This window comes from Dipteris shenzhenensis, chromosome 10 (assembly GCF_047967505.1).
Source record: "Dipteris shenzhenensis isolate YYH24624 ecotype China chromosome 10, Dip_SZ_1.0, whole genome shotgun sequence".
Lineage (NCBI taxonomy): Eukaryota > Viridiplantae > Streptophyta > Polypodiopsida > Gleicheniales > Dipteridaceae > Dipteris > Dipteris shenzhenensis.
This window is the reverse complement of record NC_141605.1, coordinates 50,531,361-50,559,142: the sequence shown is the minus strand read 5'-3', so window position 1 is coordinate 50,559,142 and position 27,782 is coordinate 50,531,361. Positions and strand designations below refer to the sequence as shown.

Below are 27,782 nucleotides of genomic sequence, written 5' to 3'. Positions count from 1 at the left end.
CCCTCTTTTCCTTGCTTGGCATCCCATTCGTCTTCCTTTCATTTTGGATCTCCAAGGCAGGCCACTTGAGCTTGTTTATTTAAAAAAAAAAAAAAGTTTGTGTTTTGACCAACCCCCCACCACACTAGGGGTTAGTGCAATTGAAGTGCTGCATCGCAGCTCTCAAGACGAAGAGACATCAGAAATCGGAACTTCATTCCATCATCCTACGCCTTCAAGCATGGCGGGTACGTCAATCCTCTTTCCCTTAGCGATTTGGTGTCTTCCTTTCACCTTTTGACGAAGATTCTCACCGTCTTCTCCTCACACTCTGAGTTTTCTGCCATTGGGTCACCCACTTTTTGACGCCATTTGATCTAACCTGCAATTACTAACAAAGAATCGCTAGAATAACTTATCACCTTAAAATTCGAGGCTAAAACCGGTTTGTGAAGTGTTAATTTCAAAACGGCCGTATGTAGATTAGCGAAAACGAAATGCCATATAACAAGACGCTGTTTTGTGTGGTTCTCTACTACTGTGCGATATGTCCACATCGCCGATTATCATTTAATTGCATGGTCGTACAAATCTGCTCTGGAGACACGATCTATAAATTGAGCTTTTTTTATGTAATGCCTGATGATCTATAGTGGATGATTACCAATAATTGTGCAGAGCCCGTTTGAGTATCCTAAAATCTGACTCTTTGTGAAAAGGTGTCATGGCCTCTGCGCCAAGGCGGATTTTATAGGATAATACTAGAATAGCTGAGCGAAATTCCTTTGACTATATTACATGTGTCTATAATAATTCACTTCACATGTAATTTCCTACAGCCAGTTCGAGGGCTAGATGTGATGCCATCCAGGATGCAGACTATGCTATGGTTAGAGGAAAGTTTCCCCCTAGCAGCTAGGAATTCATGAGATCTCATGTTGCCACGTTTCTCATGAGTTTGCAGTGAACATGGTTTGTTGCAAACTACTTTGGACATCTTTGCTAGGAAAAGAGTTGTTTCAGAAATTCAGTGTCAGAGAATGTTGATTCGGAAGAAAATAAAAAATTCCTTACTGATCCGAGCTCAGGCATGCAGGTATGAGGAAGCAGCTTCAAGTTATGACCTCAGATTTCTTAATGTGCAGGGCTCGTTCATGAATACCAATCGTTAATGAGCTCTTGCTACTTTTACAGCTCATAGGCAGAGGCATATAATGGTGGAACGCTTATTATAGTGGATGGTTCTCCAGCTTACATGTCATACTATTCTTTTGAGCCAGAGCTCGTTGATTTGAGGATAGATATGGCTTCATCATGTACACATTCATGTGTAACATATGTAGTAGATCTTTTGCTACTTTAGGCACCACTGTATGCAACTTTATGGACCAATGACAAGGAAGACATGTACGATATCCGTATCAGACAGCAGCATTCATGGCAGCGTGCTACATGCTTTGTATAGTAGTGCATGTGGTTGTGCACAACTGGATTTTCTTGCACTTTTGATCATGATGCCTTATGCTGTTTTACAATTGATGAGTAGTAAGCTTGTATCTTTCGTTGTTCTATAAAGACAGGTTAAAGGAAAAGAATCACAAAGCTAGACGCAGGAGCATAGGCTGAAATCCCAAGACTGAACCTTCTTTATCTAAGGACAGAAGCCTAAACTCATGCATAATGGTGCACACAAACTTGCATAGAGTGAGCAAAACTAACCTGAATTTGGAGTCCCAAGGGGGGCTGGGCCAAATAGCTGACTAGGGGCTGCTAACTCTGGTCTGGCCTAACCCGACCTGTAAGGTCAGTTGGGCAGACCCAACCTGGGCCAGCTGTGCAAGTAAGCTGGTTGGGCCAGGGTCCACCTTATTAGGCCCTATGGTTGGACCTACAATTTCTTATGAATGGGCCTTTCAAGTTTTCAGAGTTGCCAAAACAGCCCCAACATGAGGTCGTATTAGTGTTTTTTATATTTGAAGGTGAGAAAGGTCCTATCTTGTAGCAATTCTACTTGTGTCAGACTAGAGCTAGTACTAAGACATCATCTAAACATACAACTTGCACTGGGTCTTCTTGTACACAAACTAATTGGCTAAAGTAACCAATGTTAGGCACAGTTTAGGACAACGGTTTTCACTTGGAAGGTCTCTTGGCAATTTGTGAATTGCTACAAGATTCCTCTGTTCGTCTCTTGAAGGACTTTTGCCAAAGGACTTTCACTGTTATTAGAGGAGCCAGTGAAGTTAAAGAGAAGAGAGTATGAGTAGTATAGGTTGAAGTCTCCCACATCATCAACTTCATTTTGGGAATCTTGTGCCCATCATCGATGACATAAGTGCATTCAAAAGACTAAATTGGGACGAATTACACCCATAAACCTTATGTATTACTTGGTTGGATGCGGAACTTAGTCATGTACTTTGCTTGTGAGGAACCAACTGAGTGGACAAAGATGAACTTTTCTATGGTCTTACTTAAAAGGATGGCATCAGACTTCGGAGGCTTAAGGTACAATTACACATACATGTACTGAATTTAAGAAGTCTCAAGACTATGAAAGAGAGATGCTTATGGAATGGGGTTCATTCAAGCAAAGAGTTGGTGAGTTAGTGCTAGAGTATATGGATTATCTTTGGCCTACCCTCCTCAAGGCACATAATTTCTCTTCCATAAGTCCAGATGAGCAAGCAAGAAAGTATCATGGAGTGTCATTTTGGGGGATACGAGCTGAAGTTGAATGTTGTGATGTTAAGGAACTTAGGATCTAATTTAAGGAAAGAGTCTCAGCAATTAGTGTTGGAAAGGTCACCTCCCCATCTGTAAGCCCCCAAATGAGGAGTGCGTGGGGGAGGGAGACCTAGGGCAGGATGTGCCCAAGAGAGAAGAAAGAGAGAGGGGGCTGCCACATGGGCAGCACCTCACAAGAGAAGAAGGCTGCAAAGGACGGAACCTGTGGAAGGAGCAGAAGGCGGGGACAGCAAGCCCTAGATCTGACCTGGCAGGGTGCGATGACATCAGCAGTGTACGGCGCAGGACACATGGCTGGGAAGAGGGCCTGGCAGAGGCACAGATATGGCAGGATGTGCAGGCCCAGATATGCAGCAGGAAAAGTGGCTGTCAGTGGGCAGGAGGCAGGCCTTTTATAGGCTGGATACCTGCCTTGAATGGAGGGCCAAAGGACCCTGAAAGTTTGGGCCAAAAGCCCTGGGGGGTGTGCCCTTTTAGGGCTGGACCAGCCACAGACTGGTCAGCCAGTCTGGTCGGCCAGTCTGTAACAGGCTGGTCGGTTTTTTGCCAGCCCCCTTGGGGCCTATAAAAGGAGAGGCCCTGGGCCTCATTTCACATCACTTGGAGCAGCAGAAAAACCCCATTAGAAAGGAGCAGCAGGGATCTTGTCTTGGGCCTCATCACTGGAGGAGAAGAGAGCATACAGTAGCTGCAGACTTAGCTGAGGGTGCTGCCCACCTAGGCTGGTGCAAAGACAGCAAGGTGGAACGGATCTAGACGGAAAGTCTACTTATGCTCGAGGTGGAGCACACGGGCTCGAGTCTAGAGATAGTCAGCAGATAGGAGAAGGACCTTGTGGTAAGATCAGAGGACCACATCATTGGTGGGACTCTGGATTTGTCTCTTTTGTATTGTGTCCAGAGTTGTGGACGGAAATATATATTTTGGTGGTTTCTCTATCTGGTTGGTTCATTGTCTATTGATGAGTCTGCACATCCATTGAATGCACATAAGTAAAGAAGTTTGTGATTCCACACCCACACCGCACATTGTGTGAGCTCTTGGGCATTACTATAAGTCTTCCGCTGCGTGTACCCTCTGTTGGGTATTTTCTAACAATTAGCACTACTGTTACTAAACCGACTCCCTCCTCCTTACCGGGGTTCGGTGAGAGGAGTAAACCGTTACCTTTGAGGAAGTGAGCTCCTTGTTGATACAAGAGGAGATAGATGTGGCAGGAGGCTTCAGATGGACTCTTTGACTTGGACCCCCTTGAGAGAGAGAGGCATTGGGTGGCCCAGAGGGTGCCCCAGGAGGTCCATTCTAGGTTTTGGACGCGTTTATGGTCCAGTTTGCAGCCGAGGAAGATCTCTTTCTTCTGGCTGGCCGCCCATGGAGGCTTGCCCATAGGCCTGTGGTTGGAGCAGATGCAGGTAGAGAGGCAATGCCACTGTTGTTTGGCTGGATTTCTGGAGATGACGCGTTACAAAATACCCAATAGAGGGTACACACAGCGGAAGACTTATAGTAATGCCCAGGAGCTCACACAGTGTGCGTGTGGGGTGTGGAATCACAAACTTCTTAACTTATGTGCAGTCAATAGATGTGCAGACTCATCAATAGACAATGAATCAGCCAGATAGAGAAACCACCAAAATATATTTCCGTCCAAAACTATGGACACAATACAAAAGATATAGATCCAGAGTCCCACCAATGGTGTGGTCCTCTGATCTAACCACAAGGTCCTTCTCCTATCTGCTGGCTATCTCTAGACTCGAGCCCGCATGCTCCACCTCGAGCGTCTGTAGACTTTCCGTCCAGTGTGTTCTTCTCCACCTTACTGCCTGTGAATCAGCCTAGGTGGGCAGCCCCTGCCAAGCTTTGTCTACAGCACACAGGTCCCCCTTGGTCCTCCTGAATGTAGGCCCCAAGATAGCTGTTCCACTGCTCCAACCTGCTTGTGAATAGCTGCTCTAGAAGGTGTGATGATCTCAGCACCTTGCTGCCCTAGAAGACAGCCAAGGTCCAACCTCTCCCTAGAGCTTAGTCTGCAGCACCTGCTGCACTCTCTCACCTCCTGTAGATAGGCCCAGAGAGTAGGCTTCCTGCTGCTCCTTTCTGCCCTGGAACTGCTGGCTGCTGGATGATGAATGAGGCCAAGAGCCTCTCCTTATATAGGCCCTAAGTGTTGGAAAGGTCACCTCCCCATCTGTAAGCCCCCATATGAGGAGAGCATGGGGGAGGGAGACCTAGGGCAGTACCCAACAAGAAAAGACAGAAAGGGACTGTCACATAGACAGCATCATGGCTGTCATGTGGGCAGCACATCTAGGGCTGTTATGTGCAGGATAGAGGGCCAGGAAAGTACGGAAGGATGGCAGAATACAGAAGCCTGCTGTACGGCTGGCGTACGGAGCTCAGGCAGGAGCCTTAGAGCTGGAACAAGCCCGGAGCAGAAGCAAGACAGGCTGGGACAGATTGCGATGGATCTAGACAGGAGGCGCATTGTCTGCAGTAGATTTTGGGGGGGGCTGGACCCTGTATTTATAGGGCATCTGCCCTTGAAAGATGGGCCAAGGGCCCTTGTAATGAGTGCCCCAAAAGGGCAGCCCACAGTCCCATAAATGGGGAACTGTGGGGTCGGTTTTCATACAGACTGGGTCGGTTTCTGTAACAGGCTGGTCGGTTTTTATCAGCCCCCCTTGGGGCCTATATAAGGAGGCCATTCAGGCCTCATTTGAGTATCATCTGGAGCAGCAATTCCATCAGCAGAAAGAGCAGCAGCAGGGCTATCTTTGGGCCTACAGTCAGGAGGAGAAAGAAGTGCCTTGTGCTGCAGACTTAGCTTGCAGGAAGCTGCCCACCTAGACTGGTTTCCAGACAGCAAGGTGGAGAAGATCATTCTAGACGGAAAGTCTACTCACGCTCGAGGTGGAGCACGCGGACTCTAGTCTAGAGATAGCCAGCAGATAGGAGAAGGACTTTTGTGGTAAGATCAGAGGACCACACCATTGGTGGGACTCTGGATCTGTCTCTTTTGTATTGTGTCCATAGTTGTGGACGGAAATATATTATTTGGTGGTTTCTCTATCTGATTGGTTCATTGTCTATTAATGAGTCTGCACACCTATTGAATGCACATAAGTAAAGAAGTCTGTGATTCCACACCCACACCGCACACTGTGTGAGCTCCTGGGCATTACTATAAGTCTTCCACTACGTGTACCCTCTGTTGGGTATTTTCTAACACTAAGGCCTGCTGAGAAAACCGACCAGTATGTCCCAATCTGGGCCGACTGGACAGACCAGGTTGGCTGGCCCAACCGACCTGGTTGGCTCAGCCCAACCAGCCCCAATAGGGCCCTTTACTGGCCCCACAAAATCGCCCTCCTGGGCTCTCTTTTCCATATCCCCAGTTTTTTCCATACCTAGCACCTTTGGGGCTGCTGTTTTGTATGAAAGTTTTTGAAGCATTAATAGAAGGGTCCTTTCTTTGAAAAAAAGAAAAGAAAAAGAAAGAAAGAGTGCTCACAAGACATATCACGAGTGCTTCACAAGATGTATCATGAGTGCTTCACAATATGCATCATGTTGGCGCAAAACAACCTCAATTATGGGTGAGGACCTAATGATGGAGAAGTGTCGAAATGGATTCCCTTTTGATATTTTCTCATCATTTTATAATTGCATGACCTCGCTTTGACATGACATATGCACAAATAGCAGTCGATGCACAAATTGGTGCTACACAAGGAAAATGAGTTTCTTGTTGAGGTTCTTTTACTAGAGCGTAGAAGCTATAACCTCTTGATCTTACCACTTATAGATTGCTAGTTTGATCCAGCAATTCCAAGGTACGGGCTCACACCCCAAAACCTTACCCAATTTGGGTGCACCAGGTTAGGCTACCTAGCGACCTCAGTTCTGGTGCTTGTAGAGACATTAGGCGGAGGTGTGTACTGATGTACCTGGCAATCGTCTCTTGTATCTTAGGTCTGTTCTCAATCTACTTGAGCCAGCCTTAACCAGAATGTGTCAGCTAACCTTGATGGCTCCTTGGTTGGACCTCAGCTTACCAACTTCAGATTAGGTTCTCTGTTAACCAATGCTAGAGATTATCATTCTGGGTCGGGCCTTCATTAACGAAATTCAGAGACTTGACCCTATAGTTACAACTTGGGTGAACATCGTCGATGATATCTGAAACTTTAAGGGAAACTTCAATGAGACAAATTAAAGAAATCATTAGAAGAAGGATACTTGTTCTGAGATGTGACAAGGAGTAGGAAATTGTCGAGCAGCCTTCGGGCCTTGAGGTTGGGGGGAAGCAGATGGTGTGCAAGTTGAAGAAGGCGTTGTGCGGGTTGAAACAGGGCCCGAGAGCTTGGTATCATAGGTTTGATCAGGTCTTTGTCACTATTGGACTTACTCCAAGTTTTTATCATCTTATCATGCTCATTGTATTGTATGTTGAAAGCCTTATCATCTTTGGGAATCTCCATAGTGTGATAGGAGATACACAGGTCATGCTTCATGATTGAGTTTGAGATGACAGGCCTAGGAGATCTTCATTACTTGGAATGAGGTTCAAAGGTTGGCTGATGGGATCTTTCTCAGCCAGCGTAGGCATTGCTTGGAACTTTTCCGCATGGCAAAGAGCAGTCCAGCAGTTACTCTGATGGTTTGAGCGAGCAAATTGGCCAAACATGATTCTTCTCCCTCGGTTGATGCTACGATGTACCATCAGTTAGCGGGAACTTAGGACTTGACATTTTCTGGAGCCTAGCTTGAAGGATACACAGACTCAAATTGCGGTGGAGATGTTGATTTGTGACAGTCTACTACAAGATATTGCTTTTTGCTTGGATCAGGACTCATTTCTTGGTCAAGCAAGAAGCAGCAGACGGTGGCTCTCTCAACTGACAGAATAGTACCGTGCAGCAAGGTTAGCTTCTTGTGAGGCTATTTGGCTCAAACAGTTCTTGGCAAACTTTGGGCTCATTCATTGATCCAGCATGATAGTGAGAGTTGCACTGCTATAGCGCACAATCCAGTTTTCCATGATTGCATGAACCATATTGAGGTGGATTCTCATTTCATCTGGGAGCTGATTGAGGATGGTGTGGTGGAGCTCCTTCGTTGTGTGGCCGATCTCGTACGAAGGCACTTTCTTGGGAGCAGCTGGAGTATCTTCTTCAGCGAGTAGGTATAGGCCCACAGTCAGGCACTGAAAGGGGGTGAAGCACCTGTCTGTGAGCCCTGTTAGGGGACATTACGCCTCCTTGGGAATTTCGCATTGGTGTTATTATGCCCTGTAGAGAGATCCTTAGTTTTCAGGGCTTTGAGGCCCTGTTTTAGGCGCAGCAATAGCTGATGGAGGCTGGAGAACAACAGACCCCACTTTGAGGGAAACTGACCCTGCAGTGAGCCTTCTAAAGGCCAGTGAGCAGGTTGGCCAGCAGGAGACTGATTGGCAGTTTTTGGTTAGCCAGACAGGTTGGCCAAACCTTGAACAGTGTCGGCCTGGAACCAGTCGGCCAGTTTAGGGTCTCCTCTAGCCCCTATAAATACTGCTCCACAGTCCTTTCCAGCCTCTTCTGCCACTTCTCCCCACTTCCAGTGCCTATCCTCTGTTGTTTCTGCCTACCTCTACCTACTGAAACTTCTCCTGGAGGTATGTGGAGCAGGAGTTCTGGTGCAGCAATGTTTCCTCCGCATTGTGGAAATAATATGTTCGATCTTTGTTGACAGGCTCGTTATTTTGTTGCTGCAATACATAGACAGTTCAGTATGCTTTCTGAGTTGACTGCTGAGTTGGACTTGTGTATTGCATGGTGTGTGAACTTTCTATCCTGTGCATGGTGATGTGGATTGCATTATGTGTTATGTTTTTAGAGCATGAGCTTGGGCATGTTCCTTTATTCATAGAGTGTGAACTTTCTATATTGGGCAAGCCTTTCTCTCTATTTTTCTACAGGTCAGAGGTTTAATCCTAAGACTCTAGAAGAGGCTATCCACTATACCTAGATCCATGATGATTCTGTTGAGCAAAAGTGTATAATGAAAGGGCGACTTGCCTTTGTTGCTAAGTTCCAGATATCTCTCCCTTTTGAAAGAAGCAGGTGTTGAAGAAGGAGCTTCCCATGGTTTTCCTAAAATGTTGAAAGTCACATTAGCAAATCTGTGGAAACCAGAGGACCGGAAAGAACCATGAAAGAGCGGCTGTGATTTAAATTTCTAGGGACGAACCATACGATGACCAACTGTCCTAATAAGAAAAGACAAACAACTGATTGTGCCCCAAAAGCAACCTCCTTGAAATCCCATATAGTATGGATCCTACCCATCCTCATTGCCTTTTGGTGCAAAGACGTAGAGGTGTATCATACAGACAATACTCACATGTTCTCTCTTCTCTACTATGTGGCAGCCTATGTTTGGTCCAATTGTTTTGTACGGATGGATGGATTGATTAATTGATGTGTACTGTCTTAAACTATGCGTTGTGTAAAATTAAGCAAGGATACTAGGGATATGTGGTGTCCCTTGCAAAGGGCACAGGCAAAAAGTCTGACTCTGGGAGCTCATTAGCATTGTGTACTTTGGCTTTCTTTTGAATTTGCAGTTTAATATTAACATGGATGCTTTGGATATATGCAGCCAGGAGCCAGATGACAAGTACGGGGAATTCGATGCTGTACTCCTTTTTACTTTTTATCATCACTCTCTCTCTACAACAAATGTGGAAAGAAAAATTGGCTTCTTCAGAACTTTACACCATATTAGGAGGCTTTATCAGCTCCCTCTTATTCCTCCTTGCTCTTACGGTATGCCAATTGTTTCCATATATTTGACCTCTGTTCTTGTTCAAAAGCATGTTGATCATTGACATGCTCTCATGATAATAAAATTGTGGTAGAAATTTCTGAAGCAGACAGTGCTAATGTAAAAACTGCAGGCATCATATTGATGCTGTGCTTGTGGTTAGAAGGTTGTCTATTCTATGCAATAGCTCAATGGTCATGTCCTTGTTTTAAACATAACGAGTATGATAAATTATACAATAGTTCCATCTTTGTATGCTTATTCCAAAGATAGTGATAGCGATTAGTTATGAAGCACAACAAAAATGAAGGATAAAAAAGTGTGAAAAACCATTCGAAGTTGGATCCTAGGACCCTTATGCTCTACTTGCATGTTTTATTTTGCCTAAATTGATTTTTTAATGAAGCAACGTGAGAGGAGGAAAGTAAGGAGTACTTCTATTGTCCCCATGGGTTGGATGGTGTGAGTTGGAACGTTTACAGCTTTCATGAAATAGGAGTTGCAGTGAGCCCGATAGATGCTTTGATGCTGGAGGAGCATACGTTCTTAGCAACAGAGGTCATGAGACACATATGTCTCCTCCCAGGTCGAGGTCTCGAGATCTAGTCATCAGCAGTAGGCCATAGTGGTGCAGTTGTATTTATATTGGATAAGCCTTGGCATCGAAGGTCTTCAACTAGGCTAGTGGATCTTTGTATTGGGATCCTGAATATTTATGCACCAACATGCAGCTATAGAGGGGCTTTTTGGGCGCAACTCACAAATTGTCACCTTGACATGGACTCTTGAGTGTTGGAGGTGATTTCGTCTATCTAGAATTTGAGGAGGACAAGCAAGGTGGGGCTTCAATCTCAGTCATGCCAATGGTGAGCACGGCACTTGGGAGTAGTTCATTTTCAACATCCGGGGCCATGATGCTTGGTGGGAGCTTGCGTTTACCCGGCTTCCAAGCAGCCTTTCTTTCTCGTTTGGTCATGCTGGATGGTCTCTTGGACGATAGGCTCTATTTTGAGGATTGTGCTTTGTACAAGGGAAATTCCATAGGCATTTTTGCGAACACAACAATGTCTGATCACTCCCCTTCTATCCTGCATTTGGAGTAACCACTCCCCCAGTGAGGTATGAGGATTCTGGACATGCTATATCAGGAGGAGGTGGTCCAACACGCTATAGCCGGTTTGGTTCATAGATGATACTCGCCCGCTTGATGGTTGGGCTCTTGGGATAGCAAAGGGCATCTAGAGGAGCAATGTAGAGTTGCAGGCTTAGGCCTTGAGATGTAGGTAGGCTTTCAAGATGAGAGAGAGGCCCTTTGGGCGAGATTTGGCATCGATAGAGACGTTGAGGGAGAAGGAGCCAAACTTCCCATGGTTGATAGATAGATATGTGTGAGTTCGCTTAACCCTACCAGACAGACATAGTACTTGCACCATTGCTCGTGGGCTTGCTGAGTACAACAGGGAAACAAGATGACCATTTGTTTTTTTCAGACTATAGGTTCACGTTCAGCTCCGTGCGATAGAAAGTGTAAAGAGTCAAGGCTTTGGCTTTCAACCAATTCTTAGAAGACAAGTGAGGGGGTATGCCAATCCTTTTTCATCAGTGTTGATGTTGGATGTGCACACTTTGATTGACCTTTCTAATACACTTACTTCGTAGACTCAAGGGATATGGAAGGATTATGTTGAGAAGTTGTGTTTGATCTTCGAGTCGGGATGTAATTCTAAGTCATTGGGATACCAAGCCCAATTCATATGTGGCTATTGGGGTTCTTGTGGTGCAAGGAAATTAGTCGATTAGGGTGTGAGGTCATTCCCAGTCTTTCAAACAATCCTTAAAAGCCTTGCTCCATCACATTGAGCACTAGAGTCACATCTAGCAAGGGCCAAAGAATGTGAAAATCGACTAGTAGTGGATCTAGGGAGCCAAGATTCTGTCGAGGTTCTTGCTCAAATGTATGATCTTATGGTTGGATAATCTATGGAGGATGTATTCTTTCACCTTTTGAAGGAGAACTCCTTAGCATTGCAGTAGAGTTTGGACCAAGCGCCAATGACCAACTAGTGGCCATGTGGTTAGTGTCCAAAGAGGATCAAGCTGAGCACGAGAATGAGGTCAACAAGATGGTGGCTGAGATCCATGGAGATGAAAAGGTCCGCTTAGTTGCCCCTATTTTTTGGTTTTTTTCTCATTTTTGGTGTAGGTGGTGTTACTTTGTTGTTGATTTGAAGTATTGTTGTGGTAGTTGTTGCCATTTGATTTGGATATCAAGTTTTTGGTATGGTTGGATGTTTGTGGTGAATCGTGATCATTAACCTTTCCAATGCTGCTTTTGTTGGATTATACCTAACGATTGCACTTATGGGTTTGGCCATCCTTGGAGTTTTGCAATGTATTGTGCTGAGTTTCTTTGTTGTTATGGATATACCTATTCCTTAGTTAGAGTCTGATGAACATCATGGGAATATGGTTGCCTGGGATGACCATTATGTTATGTATAAGGGTCATTACTGGTGGAAGATCAATTCATTGGCATCATTGTAGTTCCTATTTGTCTTTTTGAAGATGGACTATGTGAATGGGGCAATGGTACCAATAGATCATCTTGTCTCTCGATTGGATTTTAGTAGAGATGAGTTATATGATTAATTGTTGTGTTGTTTGTCTTGTGATTAAGCATGGAGGGTTGTCCCTATGTTTGGGTTTTATTTTGGGGTTACCATTGATTATCTCATTTGAGAGTGTTAGAGGGTGAGAATGTCCAAATTGGTAGTGAGGTTTGCAATTGATTGGAGCTCTCACTTGCAGTTGAGGGTTAAGGACCTTATGAGATGATCAAGTTGGTTGGTTGCTTGTTAATTTGTTGGCCTCTAGGCAACCTGGCCAACCAAGTCTGAGTAACCAAGCTTAGGTAACTAGGATGCCATTCGCTAATGAACCAAGTGGCATAATCCCGAGTGATGAGGATGGGCCAATGATCGCTACATAGGCAAACCAGAGCACTGTTTTGGAGGTTGAGAGATGAGGGGGGACAGCTCCATTTTGATCTCTAGAAAATCTTCAAGATGACCGATACCTTTGATCTTCCTGGAGGAGACTTTGCAGGTGAGGGCAGCAAGGGAGGAGGTGTGGGACGCTGTGGGTCCACATGCCCTAAGTGGTTTCACCACGCATGATGAGTCAGCTAGAGACCCCTTTCACTAATGAGGAGCTTCTTGAGATCTTCCAGGCCCTCTTGGTGCAGAAATGCCCAAGGAGGACTGTTCTTTCGTGCTTTTTGGGATCATCTAGATAGTCATCATGCTATGATTGGCCTTTCAAGGTTTCCAATGTATGATACCTACCCAAGTCTCTTGCCGAGGGATGGATTTGTTTGCAAGGGATGAGACTTACATTTGTCAGCGGTGTTGGATCTCTTAGACACCGCATACAAGAGCTTGGCCAAGGTCTTGAGCTAGGTTGTGACTGCTTCTCCCAAACATCATTCACAACATGTAGTCTAGTTTTGTCTACAAGAGGAGTATTTTGGACAACATCTTCACCTTCTGGGAAGCCACAAGGAAGCCACTGAGTGGGTGCGGCATCTGCCTGCAATTCTCTTGAATTTTGAGAAGGCCTACACAAGGTGGATTGGTCCTTCTTGGAGGGGACTATATGGAGATTAGGCTTGTCAGAGTAGCGGCGATGGGGAATTTCAGCTCTGTATGCAGGCAGTGCCAGCTAGATGCTGATTTCAGGTCACATGGGAAGGTTTTCTCTCTCCCCCTCTCAGTGAGGCAGGGCTGCTCCTTGGATTATTTTTTTTGTTTTCGTTCGTGGTGGAGGCAGTGGGCCTCTTCTTCCTTGGATGCCGGCCTAGTGGGGACGCAGCTGTTGATTGAACAGGAGGAGGATCTTGTAGACTTAGAGTTTGCAGACTACATGGCCCTTTATGTGGAGGGTATCGCAGTGAGCCTAGAGAGTGAGACATCTTCTGGAGATCTATTGCAGGGTTTTGGGAGCCAAGACCAAGTGGAATAAATTAGTATGTTTTCTCACTGGATCAGAGGAAGCACTCACATGAGGGGGTAGGTATTCAGCAACTAAACAATCCCCAATTTATGGGGCAATCTAACAGCTCACAGGCCAGCCAAAAGGCCAGCCATCTCAGCCAACCAAGTGGCCAGAAAGACCAGCTGGTCTGGCCGACCAGTTGGCCGACCAACTGGCAGGCCCACCGACCAGCTGGCCGACCAGCTGGCAGGCCTACTGACCAGCTGGCCGACCAGCTAGGTCTGGCCTATAAAGGCATCTGCCCCCACACTCCTTCAGACAGGACAGGACCTGCAGCTGCTCCTCTTCTCCACCATCCTTTGCTGCAGCCCCGCCTGCTCCATCTACCTCTCCTCTTCAGATCTGCTCCTCTCTACCTCCTGTCTGCCTTCTCTCTGCCTCTCCTTCCTGCCTCCTGGCTGCTCCATCTTCTCCTCCAGATCTGCTCCCATCCTGCTCCAGATCTGCTCCTCTGCTCTTTCTGCTCCAGATCTGCCCCATCCTGCTCTAGATCTGCCCCTCTGCTTCTTCTGCTCCAGATCTGCCCCTCCTGCTCCAGATCTGCTCCTTTTCTTCATCATGTTGCTATTCCAGATAGCCTGAAGGTTCCTTCCTCAGAGCATGCTGGTTTTCAGCCATTTCCTAGGGCAGCTCTAGCCCTTCATCTTCTTCGTCATCATCGAGCTACATGGAGGACTGCGCTTCGCTCCCTCTACTGCTATCTTTTCTACAATTTCTCTACATGGAATCATCTTTCTGATTCACCTCAGCCACGGTCCTTAAGACACGACGGCTTGAGGTTCTTGTATTCAGTTTTTCATATTACCGACAGGCACTATGTTTTCTGAGTTCCGTTCTTCAGTTGTATCTGAGTATTGTCTATTTTCTGATTGCTCCATTGCAAACCCTATCGTTTCTCTATCGTTTCTCTATATGGTATCAGAGCCATGGTGAGCTAAAGACCCCAGATCTCTGGTGATCTAAAGATCTTGCTTCTTCATGGAGGCCATAGGTACAGGGAGCATCACTCCTATGAACATATCAGTTTCCTCTTCAATCCGCTGCGCACTAAGGGAGAGAACTCCATCTTCTACTCCCATTTCTCCCTCCCTTTCAGAACTCCATCTTCTACTCCCATCCCTCCCTCCCTTTCAGAACTCCATCTTCTACTCCCATCCCTACCTCCCTGTTCGGTTTCCGGCTTGACACTCCCCATTCCTTCGAAAGAGGGGGTCATGATTCTTCACCGCTACCACCATCGGCATCGACTTCCAGGATCTACAAGTTCTCCCTAGGCGGGACCCTTTCTGTTCAAATGTATCTAGATGACTGTTGTTTCGAATCTTCTACCTGCATGGAGGCGGGGATAGACTCCTCTCTCCCGAGGTCCAAGATCGGACACACACTGGCTGGCTCACTGTTCAGCTCCGACCTCTCTGGATTATCAGTGCTGCTACGACAAATTTGTTCTTTAACTTTGCTCTTTCCTCCACCTTTCGGCGGTGAGAGGGGGTGGCTTATTCTCTCAGGCTTCACAGTGTTCTTATTTCTATATGGTATCCTACTTGTAACTCCGACACTTGAGGAAGTGAACAATTTCCTTGCAAGGGCACTCCTCTTGTGATCTTCTCTTGGGCATTTCACAGGGATAGCTAGCACCACCATCGACATCGTTACACGAAGCTCCAAGCACACAATGTTTGCCCCTCCAAATTGGCAATTGAGAGGGGGTATTCAGCAACTCAACAATCCCCAATTTATGGGGCAATCTAACAGCTCACAGGCCAGCCAAAAGGCCAGCCATCTCAGCCAACCAAGTGGCCAGAAAGACCAGCTGGTCTGGCCGACTAGTTGGCCGACCAACTGGCAGGCCCATCGACCAGTTGGCCGACCAGCTGGCCGACCAGCTAGGTCTTGCCTATAAAGGCATCTGCCCCCACACTCCTTCAGACAGGACAGGTCCTGCAGCTGCTCCTCTTCTCCACCATCCTTTGCTGTAGCCCCGCCTGCTCCATCTACCTCTCCTCTTCAGATCTGCTCCTCTCCGCCTCCTCTCTGCCTTCTCTCTGCCTCTCCTTCTTGCCTCCTGGCTGCTCCATCTTCTCCTCCAGATCTGCTCCCATCCTGCTCCAGATCTGCTCCTCTGCTTTTTCTGCTCCAGATTTGCCCCATCCTGCTCCAGATCTGCCCCTCTACTTCTTCTGCTCCAGATCTGCCCCTCCTGCTCCAGATCTGCTCCTTTTCTTCATCATGTTGCTATTCCAGATAGCCTGAAGGTTCCTTCCTCAGAGCATGCTGGTTTTCAGCCATTTCCTAGGGCATCTCTAGCCCTTCATCTTCTTCGTCATCATCGAGCTACATGGAGGACTGCGCTTCGCTCCCTCTACTGCTATCTTTTCTACAGTTTCTCTACATGGAATCATCTTTCTGATTCACCTCAGCCACGGTCCTTAAGACACGACGGCTTGAGGTTCTTGTATTCAGTTTTTCATATTACCGACAGGCACTATGTTTTCTGAGTTCCGTTCTTCAGTTGTATCTGAGTATTGTCTATTTTCTGATCGCTCCACTGCAAACCCTATCGTTTCTCTATCGTTTCTCTATAGTGGGGATGATCTTAGCTTTCGATGGATACCTCAAAGGTAGATGATGCGTTACTTTGGCTATCAGGTGGGTTTGGATATCTCTGTAGATAAACATAGTGCTAGTATTAGAGAGTATGTGCAGGAAGCTCCTTTACTAGAGCTCAACCAAGCTATCTCTCATAGGCCGAGCAATTGTGGTGAACCAAAGTCTTTTGACCATGGCCTAGTCCATTGTGTCGTGCTAATGCTTCACAGAGGTTATATGGGACAGCTCTGGAGGTGGGTTTGGAACATTTTATGGGTAGGTTTGGATGGCACATGGATCACCCCCTTTACGTTGGGGAGGATCAGTATTTGCCAAGTAGCGCTTGCTCTAGGGTTGAGTAGGGAAGGGGTCCCTGTTAATATGGAGGTTGATGAGGGTGTGGTGACATCTCTCCACCAGCTCACTCAGACTAGTATGTAGTGTAGGCAAGAGTTTGAGCACTTGCACTTGATCTGCATTTAGAGGCTCGTGATCAGGGGGACACATATTGAGCCACCGCATCCACATCAGTTGGGCACAGTAGGACAATAGACCCTCCTCGTTATAGATGCCTGGTGTCGCCTGCCTGAGTAGTTGGAGGAGCGGAGTGGCACACCTAAGGAGTGTTCGAAGTAGGCTTGTTGAGATTGATGTAGCCATCCCAGTGTCATTCCATGAGGGGCTAGTGCTGTTGGAAAGGTCACCTCCCCATCTGTAAGCCCCCAAATGAGGAGAGCATGGGGGAGGGAGACCTAGGGCAAGGTATGCCCAGAGAAACAGCCACTGTACGGATCAGTACGGGCTGCTGCAGGGCAGTGTATGGATGCAACAGGTATTGGGCAGGTCTATGGCCTGCAAACAGGGCTGGCAGGTGGCAGGGTAAGCAGTCCAAAGGGGCTGGGCCCTGCATGGAACAAAGGGCTGGCAAAGGGCCCTAAATAGGCCTGGATAGGCAGCCAACCAGCCAACCATCTGGTCGGTTGGTTAGGGCTGCTACAGACCAGCCAGTCGGCCCAATTAGGGCTGGCTGGTCGGTTGGTTCTGGAGGGCCTTGTGCCCTATATAAGGAGGGCCTTTGTGCCCTCATACCTCATTCTTTGGAGCAGCAGATTTACAGCAGACAGGAGCAGCAGAAAGGGCTTCCTTGGGCCTTTTCCTAGGAGGTGAAGCAGACCTAAAGAGTGCTGCAGACTGAGCTAGTAAGTGCTGCCTACCTAGGCTGATCTACAGGCAGTAAGGTAGAGAGAACCATTCTGGACAGAAAGTCTACAGACGCTCGAGGTGGAGCACGCGGGCTCGAGTCTAGAGATAGCCAGCAGATAGGAGAAGTACCTTGTGGTAAGATCAGAGGACCGCACCATTGGTGGGACTCTGGATCTATCTCTTTTGTATTGTGTCCATAGCTTTGGACGGAAATATATTGTTTTGATGGTTTCTCTGTTTGGCTGGTTCATTGTCTATTGATGAGTTTGCACATCTATTTTATGCACATAAGTTAAGAAGTTTGTGATTCCACACCCCACACCACACTGTGTGAGCTCCTGGGCATTACTATTAGTCTTCTGCTGTGCGTACCCTCTGTTGGGTCATTTCTAACATGGTATCAGAGCCCAAGTAGGAGGCTTATAGGTGTGGGAGCCTGAAGGCAGGGACGTTGCTGAAGGACGACCCTGATTCAGAAGCTCTTGGGAATCGACGTCCACGACTGGAGGATTGTGCCCTTGCGAGACAGAGGGTGACTCAGGTTCAGTCAGGTGCGTTAAGAGCTCTGGTCTACTGAAAATTGAGTTTGGTTGACTTTGTTGTGTGATATAACAGCAGAGATGTCGACCTCTATAGCCTCTTCCGCCCCTGCTCTCCCTTCCTCCTTCCCTAGTTTTCTCTCATTCACTATCCCTAACTTCGGAGAGTTTGGGAAGCTGGATAGGGCCAACTACCCGATTTGGAAAGTGAAGATCCGGAGTCATTTAGTGGCTTGGAAGCTATGGAAACTGACAACGGGAGTGGAGTCGAAGCCGGAGGACATAGTGGATAGGCAAGGGAAGATATTCGTGGCAATAGACAGAGAGGAGCTCGAAGCTTGGGAAGACAGAGATGCCCATGCCCTGGCATTAATCATAGGGACTATAGCGGACTCTGTTCTTCCACATATCCAGATGGCTGAGACGTCAGTAGAGGCGTGGGTCACTTTGAAGGATCTATATGAGATGGACAACACCTCCCAGATTTTGCTTCTTCAGCATCAACTCTACAATCTTGATATGGAAGAAGGAGATACGGTACATAGCCACTTGACGAAGGTCAAGGTGGTGAGGGATCAGCTGGCAACAGTTGGTTAGAAGATAGACTCATGCTATTTGGCCTTGATGGTACTAAGGAGACTACATTGGAGTTTCAAGAGCTTTGTTACGACCGTGAGAGCAGGACAGAGGACCAAACCTCTAACGTTTGAGGAGTTGGGTCCATTACTGCTACAGGAGGAAGCTCGGGAGAAGCTCTACAACGACGACAAAGACGACAAGGCGATGCTGGCAAAGAATTACGCTGGCAAAGGAAAGGGCAAGCCTAACGGTGGCAAGTCCAAGAAAGACGACTCTGATGATGAGGAGACTTCGAAGAGGAAGTAGAAGAAAAAGTGCTTCTATTGTGATACGCCTGGACATTTTGCAAAGGACTGCAGAAAGAAAAAGGCGGATGGGAAAAACAAAAAGGAGTCCGACTCAGATTCAGAGGGAGAGGCCAAAGCAAATGTGGTAATCAAAGAGTTATTCCTAGTGACATCACCGAGTGTTACCGAGGTCAGATATGTTGACCAAGAAATCACACTAAGGATGTCTGACATAGAGATGTGAGTCGACAAGGAGTCAGATGCCTTTGTGAAGGTGAAGGACAGCATGGAGCGCTTGGTACCTTCCAGGTGCGTGGCTGTTGACACTAACGCGAGGGTGGATTCCATGGAGGGCCTTGGGGTCTCATGGATAGATGGATGCTGTACTTCAGAAGGGTATAGTACAGGATTACACAGGCTTTTGTTGGGTGCCTCGATGAGGTACAAGGTTTGCCTTCAGAGCAAACACACAGGTAGTACAACAGTCTGGTATGTAGTTGATATTCTGCATTTGAGCCTTTATAGCATGCTGTGGAGAGACTCTGCTCTTCATTTGTCCCAGGTGATACGAGATTGGAAGGACCAGGTGATACGAGATTGGAAGGAATTGCCTGCTTCGAAGGTAGAAGGGGAAGTATTGGTGCTTCTTCAAATCTCGCGGACGCAGCTTGCTAGAAGGTGATGGACAAAGAGTATTGAAGCCAGAAGAGTACCTGCTTGAGAACTTAGCGAGAGTTCATGGTCCAGGTTATCTGGAAATATTCATTGGTTGCAGACCTTGCCAAAGGAAGGACGGGTTGGAACAGACCCTCAAAGCATGGTGCCTGGAAGACTCCAGGTTGTTCACTCATTATGAGGGGGACAACTGGAAGATCGTGACGGCTGGATTGCTCAAGTTCGAAGGCGGGAACATGACTGAAGGAGGTGGTGCCAGGAGGTGCTATCAAAGATGGACCTGTGTACCAGGATGGTGTGCGGAAGCAAAACCAGACTTGGTGGAGCAGGAGCCACTGGATGAAAAGCTAGGAAAATATTTTGACACCGAATTGTTCTAGAGGACTATGACCAGCGAGTTACTGGAGCATCGTCATTGACGTGTTGGCATTGGGCTGAGATGTGCCGGTGAGAGGGGTCACCTCCCCATCTGTAAGCCCCCAAATGAGGAGAGCATGGGGGAGGGAGACCTAGGGCAAGGTATGCCCAGAGAAAGGGTACAGCCACTGTACGGATCAGTACGGGCTGCTGCAGGGCAGTGTACGGAAGGTGTGCTGGGTGCACCAGGGTCTGGACAAGGGCTGAGAAGAGGCGGATCAGTAGCAGCATGGTGTCGCACTGTTGCAGCAGGTATTGGGCATGTCTATGGCCTGCAAACAGGGCTGGCAGGTGGCGGGGTAAGCAGTCGAAAGGGGCTGGGCCCTGCATGGAACAAAGGGCCCTAAATAGGGCTGGATAGGCAGCCAACTAGCCAACCATCTGGTCGGTTGGTTAGGGCTGCTACAGACCAGCCAGTCGACCCAATTAGGGCTGGCTGGTCAGTTGGTTCTGGAGGGCCTTGTGCCCTATATAAGAAGGGCCTTTGTGCCCTCATACCTCATTCTCTGGAGCAGCAGATTTACAGCAGACAGGGCCTCCTTGGGCCTTTTCCTAGGAGGTGAAGGAAGTGAAAGAGACCTAAAGAGTGCTGCAGACTGAGCTAGTAAGGGCTGTCTACCTAGGCTGATCTACAGGCAGTAAGGTAGAGAGAACCATTTTGGACAGAGAGTCTACAGACGCTCGAGGTGGAGCATGCGGGCTCGAGTCTAGAGATAGCCAGCAGATAGGAGAAGTACCTTGTGGTAAGATCAGAGGACCACACCATTGGTGGGACTTTGGATCTATCTCTTTTGTATTGTGTCCATAGCTTTGGACGGAAATATATTATTTTAGTGGTTTCTCTATCTGGCTGGTTCATTGTCTATCGATGAGTCTGCACATCTATTTTATGCACATAAGTTAAGAAGTTTGTGATTCCACACCCCACACCACACTGTGTAAGCTCCTGGGCATAACTATCAGTCTTCTGCTGTGCGTACCCTCTGTTGGGTCATTTCTAACAAGGGCGGCTCCAAATCCCGAGCACCTCTCTCGATTCTTCAGCCAGTTTTCTAGGACAGAGGTGCCACTCGAGTTCCTTTTAGAGCCGAATATTTTGATCCTTACCTGGTTTTCTTACAGCATAGCTCAAGAAGTACTGCTATTGCTAGAGTTAGATCTGACAGACCCTGTTCGTCAAGTTGATGGTGTCTTGGCCTCTTTAGAGTGGTTGGGAGATGGTGGAATTACTGGGCCATTGATCCCGATCCTACCGAGATGAGCTCTTTCAGTGGCACTTGTGGTTCTGGGAGGGCCGTCTGCTGCCCGCTTTAAGAGCTTTAGGTGGGATGGTGAGCGGGGCATTAGTCAGGTTCTTGAAGGTGAGTTGATCACTAGTCTTGAGGCGTTACATTTGACTCAATGACACCCAAAGCCCTCGCAGGAGAACATCGTTTGGGAGACTATCTCCAGCGTCAGAATCTAGAACATGCAGGTAGCCTGATGCAACCTGGTTTTGGGGGGGGCGGGGGGGGGGGGGGGGGGCAGCAGGCCCAATCTATGGCCACATCCGTTGGTTCTGGCATGATATCATTTATACCCCGTGTGCCAATCGGTTGTGGTTCATGCAATGAAACTTTGTCCATATAGCAATGCCGAAAGCATTGAAAGCAAGAGATGTGTTTAGATAGCATAGTAACATGTGCAGGAGAAGAAACCCTTGGCTGTGGTTCATGCAATGAAACACTATTTATTTAGTACAAGACTCGATTGACAATCACATGAGTGGATCACGATTTGCTAAAATAGATTGGTTACCACGCTAATGTTACATGCTAGAAGACTATATTGTTAATTTAGGAAAATCCCAGATTTACCACTCTCAAGCTCTCTAATCCTCTCAGATTCTTTGTATCTCCTATGAATTACCAATTGGCCACATCCATTGTCTTGCCATCCTAACCATTGCATTGCTCTGCTCATCTATGGCTGCTGCTCTGTATTTGCTTCCACCATCGGAAACTTTTTCATCCTTCACTTCCTCTGTCAAGCAAATTCTTTCTATGCATTGCAAGACAGATAGCAATGGGGTTGAAGCACAAACGGCCAGAAAATACGTTGGGTGCCCCGCAATAGCTTGAAGAGAAGAAGTTAGAAGTTGGAGGAGGATTCTATTGTCACTGCCTTCTTGAGTTATAGGAAATATGAAGCTACATATTGGTTTACCAATACACAATTAAAGGAGTTCCATGACCTCCCCTGGCACAATGTCAAAGATGTGAGAGAGGCCACAAGTGCCTCCAATTGTGGACACCAGGTCTCCTGTGTGCTGGCATTCAATCTTTGGTTACGATCTTGTATTGGGATTGTTCAATGTTAGATTGAAGGTGTTTATCGATTGTAACCACCAAGCGAATGACTGTTGTGGTTTGAGCATACCCTACAAATTAAGGCACCTCTCTATGTGCATGATAAGATAGGTAAGAGTTACCCTTGAGCATTTGTATAACTTGGATTTAGCCCAAGGAGGTGATTGTTTTGGTATTATACCATAACCATCTTTTTCTGTGTGAGTATTAAATGGACGTTTTCAACAAGGTTGCCCTATGGCTCGAGACACATAATAGGCAAACAGTGTGAATGACCTTGTCCTCATGTTCGCCTTTGTGGAAAACTGCCAAAAACTGAAGAAAAAGAGAGTATGCTCTAGGTATGGAAGAGTAATAGGAGGCAGTAAGGACAAATTCTTACAAAGACTATCTATCTGCAGAAGAAAGAAAGACAGGAATGACTGCAAATAGACTTGGTATAAAAGCATTACACTTTCCTTATTGCATGTTCCTCAATGAAATTCACTGGCTCGAAGTGGAGGGGCAATATCCCCAAAGGCCTCACCGTGCAGCCCTATATGGCTGCCTTGGAGTTGAACAGCAGATCTCGTCTGCTACTTGATTAGTACCGTTGACCAGGCTGCTGAGCTGATACTCTGCCGAAGCGTTGAGGTGGAGTATTGACTTCTTCAATGCCCTATAAACAGATCAGCAAGTGGAGGCTAGCTCTCCCTAAATACCTCTTTCTGCCTCCTAATCTAGGGGCTTACTAAATTGAGCATCTATGGGCTAACCCATACCCAGGGTTGTTCATTACTTCAGTTTGCCTCACTTTATGGCTATGTGATTTGATTGTTACATCAACATTTTGGTCTTACAGCATGTGTGCATATTCGTTTTAGTCAACCTTTCTATCAAAGGCTTGTGCAGTGCCAGCTTAGGTCATCTGGTGGGTGAGTGTGAGCTGGACTTGGAGCTTGGATATGTTTGGTTTTTGTGGGCTGTGGAAGTGGGTGGCTGGGGCAAGCCTTTTCTAGTGGGCTAGAGGATGCGCTTGCTGGGAGACCTGACACCTCGTCCTCTGGCTGGGAGACCTGACACCTCTGGCTGAAGTTGTAGCGCCAACCCTTGAACCCTATAGGTTCTTCATTTCATCCTTGTGCCTCTTCCTTGGCTAGCACCAGCAATGTTATAACCTTCTGCATGTATAAGTTGTTGGGATATCTCAAGATGTATGCCTCAGGCACACCTTATGTTTCTATGTGTGAGTGCTAGAGGCACAGTTAGGTGCCCACAAGCACAGTTAGGTGGTGGAAAAGCCACATAGGATGATTGAGTGAATCTAGGAGCAGATTGAGGAGATGATTGTGGAGCTTTGAGGTCATCAGTGATGTCAGTGACCTTGTATGAGGTGCCTACTTAAGGACCTCTTTCTTCTTCATTCTATAAGCAAGTATTCTGAGTTTGTGTCCACTCTACTCTTTCTTTTCAGTATTCCAACATGGTATCAGAGCCCTTTGATCCCCCTTGAGCCCATTTCTGCCACATCATCATCTTCTTCTTCATCTTCTTCTTCTCCATTTTCCTCTTTCTTCCCAAAATCTTTGAGAGCTTGGTTCTCCATCTACAAACAGCCATTGCCCAAACCCTCTGAGCTGGAAACTCCTCTAGTATGGGCGAACTTCCACCTGCAAGCAATTGAAGAAAAAACGTCTGTGGTGGCTGCCATTCTCCAAACAGCGAATTTCTTCTGTTGCTCAATACTCCCTGCATACTCCGCCATTGCCTGAGCCCTCTTAGGAGTAGATGGGTGACCTCAAGACGAAGATTTTGAGCCATTTTTCAGGTCATTTGGTTCAGTAACGAGGGAGAAATCGTCAAAACTCAGTTTCAGCCTGTAGCAACTCTCCCGGGCAAAAGTGCGCACCATTTCGTCCAACCTCTGTGCTGGACCTTCTCTGGTATATGAGCTTTCTTTTGCTTCAGAAAGCCCTCTTTTCCTTGCTTTGAAGAGTGAGCTACAAGCCCTCCAAGTTCAGCTTTTCAGTTTTGACAGTTTTGGACAAGTTTTTGAAGATGATGCTACATAAAATGCTACTCTAGCATTTCTGGTTTTTTGAAGCTTTCAATAACTTTAGTACAAGTGTGGATTCAGTTTTGTTTTGACTTGCTAGACCTGGTTTTGATTGGAAAATGTTTATTTCATCCACTTCTATGAAGCATGTAAGAAGAAGCATCATTGTTTGAAATCTAGTCACTACTATTTGCTACATTAAGTGCTCATATTTTGGAAGTCTTTCAGTTATTTTTGCCTTGTAAGAGAGATAGACACTGCCCAATATCTGGGTTAGACCCTCTCATGGCTACCATATATAATCTTGAGAAGTTCAATGGAAAGGGGTTCCATACATGGCAAATGAAGGTAAAATTTGCATTAATGCGGGAGAACTTATGGGGACTTGTCAAACCTACTCCTACCGCTTCTTCTACGGCCTCAAATGCTGGAGAATCTTCAGCTCCGACACGACCGGCAAGGGATCCAGCAAGAGAAGAAAAAGCATATGGTATAATTGCTTTAGCTTTGGGTGATGATTACATACATCATATATCTGACTTGGAGTCTCCATCGGAAGCATGGCAGAAGCTAGATTTGATTTTTGGTGCAAGCTCTCATATTTCTAAACTATCACTTAAAATCTCTTTCTTTGAATTAAAGATGGCAAGTGATACTACTTTAGCTGCCCATGTCAACTATATGCGGAGTCTTATGACTCAGTTAGCTTCTATCAACTCTCCTATCACCCCTGATGATGCTATGGCAGTACTACTTAAGAGTATGCCTGAAAGCTTTGATCACATTGTAAGCACTTTGAAGAATCTTCCCAATCCAAACCTTGAAGGCATTATCTCAGCTCTCCAAGAAGAAGAAAGACACATGGAGTTAAGGAAAGGCAATGACACTGCTTATGTTATGAAATTCCAGAAGGGCAAGTACTCTCCTTGCAATCACTGTGGAAAGACAAATCACCTTTCAAAGGACTGCTTCAAAGTTAATCCATGTAAGCACTGTGGCAAAAACAACCATAGTGAGAAGTTCTGCAGAGCCAAAGCAAAGACAGAAAATGCAAATCTACTTACAGTTAATGAGCCTCCACAAGATGAGGCATCCTTTGAAGATTATGCATTTTAAACATCTCTATGTATGCTCCAGATCTCTCTTTTTATGTCAAGGTACTCAGCCTGGATAGTCCTCCAAAATGAATGAAAATAAATTATATTGTGTTGTGTGTTGTGTGTTTTGTAAACACCTCTGGTCACCTTATGATGTAGGCCATGTGTATGTTTGTTCCATGGTACCTCCTACAGACATTGTGTGCATGTACATGTAGGGGAGATAACCATTGGAAGGTCTGTTTGTATCCCTTTCTGTTTACCTTACACCCAAGGAAACCCTTGCTAGCATGAGAACCTAGCCATAGATTTATCCTTGACCACCATGAGATGGCATGAGAAACTATGAGACTAGATGTATCCTTGACATAGCTTGAGGCATTCCCTTGAGGGGGGGTTTGTTGGGATATCTCAAGATGTATGCCTCAGGCACACCTTATGTTTCTATGTGTGAGTGCTAGAGGCACAGTTAGGTGCCCACAAGCACAGTTAGGTGGTGGAAAAGCCACATAGGATGATTGAGTGAATCTAGGAGCAGATTGAGGAGATGATTGTGGAGCTTTGAGGTCATCAGTGTTGTCAGTGACCTTGTATGAGGTGCCTACTTAAGGACCTCTTTCTTCTTCATTCTATAAGCAAGTATTCTGAGTTTGTGTCCACTCTACTCTTTCTTTTCAGTATTCCAACATAAGTCGGGTGTTTGTCTAATATTGTGTAATTGTTTGCAGTTCATCGGTAACTGGCAGGAGTCTCTTAACAGCCGAACTGGATGGGGAGCTGGTGAGTACTGCAATTAATGATGCTGTTTAATGGAACTGGATTGGAATGGACGTAATGGAGAGCCTTGAACTCCTCAATCTCAGTCAACACTTGTTTTGTACTTTTGCAGTATTGCTTGCAGAAATTATTGCAGCAGTGGCAGCCAGTGCTGTGCATAGAGTATGTGTGACTACATGGTAAGTCTCTATATGTAACACTAGTTAAGCTGCATGTGGACATCACCAGTCTGGCAGCTTCAGCACTCTTGTTGTCTTTATACGTAGCAAATGCAACTGCTTGCTCACACACAATGTGACCCTTGTGCACAGTAGCTTTGCACATTTTTGCATCAATGTATTATGTGCTCTATGTCCCTTGGAAACTGGTAATATTTTAACATAATTGAAAACATGTCCTTTTTAGTGTATATCCTAATGAGAATTGTCGAATTGTGCAGCTTCCTATTTTCTGTGGGGCTTTTGTACGAAGTCCATAAGCTGTCAGGCATAATGCACCAGAAGGCCGAAGTTAAAAAAAAGGCATTCTAAGATTCCTTGAAATGGTAATTGCAGTAGATTCTGTTTCAAAACATATTTAATGAAGCCAATTTTGATATAGCACAGTGTACTCTAGGCTTGATTGTCCAAGCACCAAACAGCCCCTGTTGTTTTTGATTGAGGTGTATACGTTCTTCTTTCTTTTTACCCCTGGCGAAAGGAAAATATTTACTGACATTTTGGGCCTTTATAAATGTTTGTTTTTGGGTTTATCGGATGCAGGACTTGTACTTGGTAGTTGTAAATATTTAGAAAAGGAGGCATTTCTACTCAGTAATTGTCAATATCTAAAAGGTGAATCTGCTCAAAACTTGGCACATGTTAAGAGTAAGGACTATGCATGGCTGTCCTATTGCATCACATTAAAGAAGCTATGAGGAGCGATGTAAGCATTTTCCAAATAAATGGTGCTTCTCTTGAATTAGGTGATTGTAAAACGTAAGGGACCTGGTTCGTATATGTATCCTGATTTTCTTCGACATGACAAGCATAAATGGTACATCCTTGTTAGTATTGGGTTAGCAAAGGGCTATATATATAGGTTAAGTGAACCTTATTGGCTAGATATAACCATTGTGATTTAGTAATGAGTTCTACACACCAATGATGAAAGAGGTAAATGAGTTTTAGGGCAACTCAACTAATTATTGTGGGGGTTCGGGCTATGTGTCACTCTAAGTTGAACAGGGTTGAACCCCTCAATATAGGCTTGTTGAGGGGCCAGGTGTTGTGTGCTCTACATCAATCAACTTACCATTTTTAATTTAAAAAAGTCAACTTGCCATGCCATTTTAGGAAATGCTCTCATCCAAGGATGTTGTCAATCTTAGCTCCTATCCTATACCTCAAAACTGTATTTCCTTATTAAAATAATTTGCAGATTGTTTGTAAACTGTAAAATTATGAGCTGTATATTGTGATCCATTTGCATATTCTTTGATCTTTTAGATGGAGGCATGGATGAAACAAAAACTTTTCTAATCAAGATTGTATAGAAATGGACTAACAAGATGAGAAACTCTAGAAACCCAATGCGATTTTAATATGTTTTTAAAACATGAAATTTGTTATAAAACTCAAAAGCCACAAAATGTCATGCTAGAGAACCTA

The 27,782-nt window shown here is 45.9% G+C and overlaps 1 protein-coding gene across 2 annotated transcripts; it reads left to right on the top strand.

Moving 5' to 3' along the window:
• LOC147897940 (uncharacterized) lies at window positions 1-26,882 on the top strand. Of its 2 annotated transcripts, XM_087380736.1 has the most exons (6): window positions 1-227; window positions 944-1,075; window positions 9,370-9,536; window positions 26,085-26,136; window positions 26,246-26,312; window positions 26,573-26,882. In XM_087380736.1, exons 3-6 carry the CDS (start codon window positions 9,381-9,383, stop codon window positions 26,661-26,663), a joined length of 366 nt encoding a protein of 121 aa, XP_087236862.1. In that variant the 5' UTR covers window positions 1-227; window positions 944-1,075; window positions 9,370-9,380; the 3' UTR covers window positions 26,664-26,882. The 2 variants fall into 2 exon arrangements, with proteins under 2 accessions (XP_087236862.1, XP_087236861.1); XM_087380735.1 differs by lacking the exon at window positions 944-1,075.
• The last annotated feature ends 900 nt before the right edge of the window (window positions 26,883-27,782 follow it).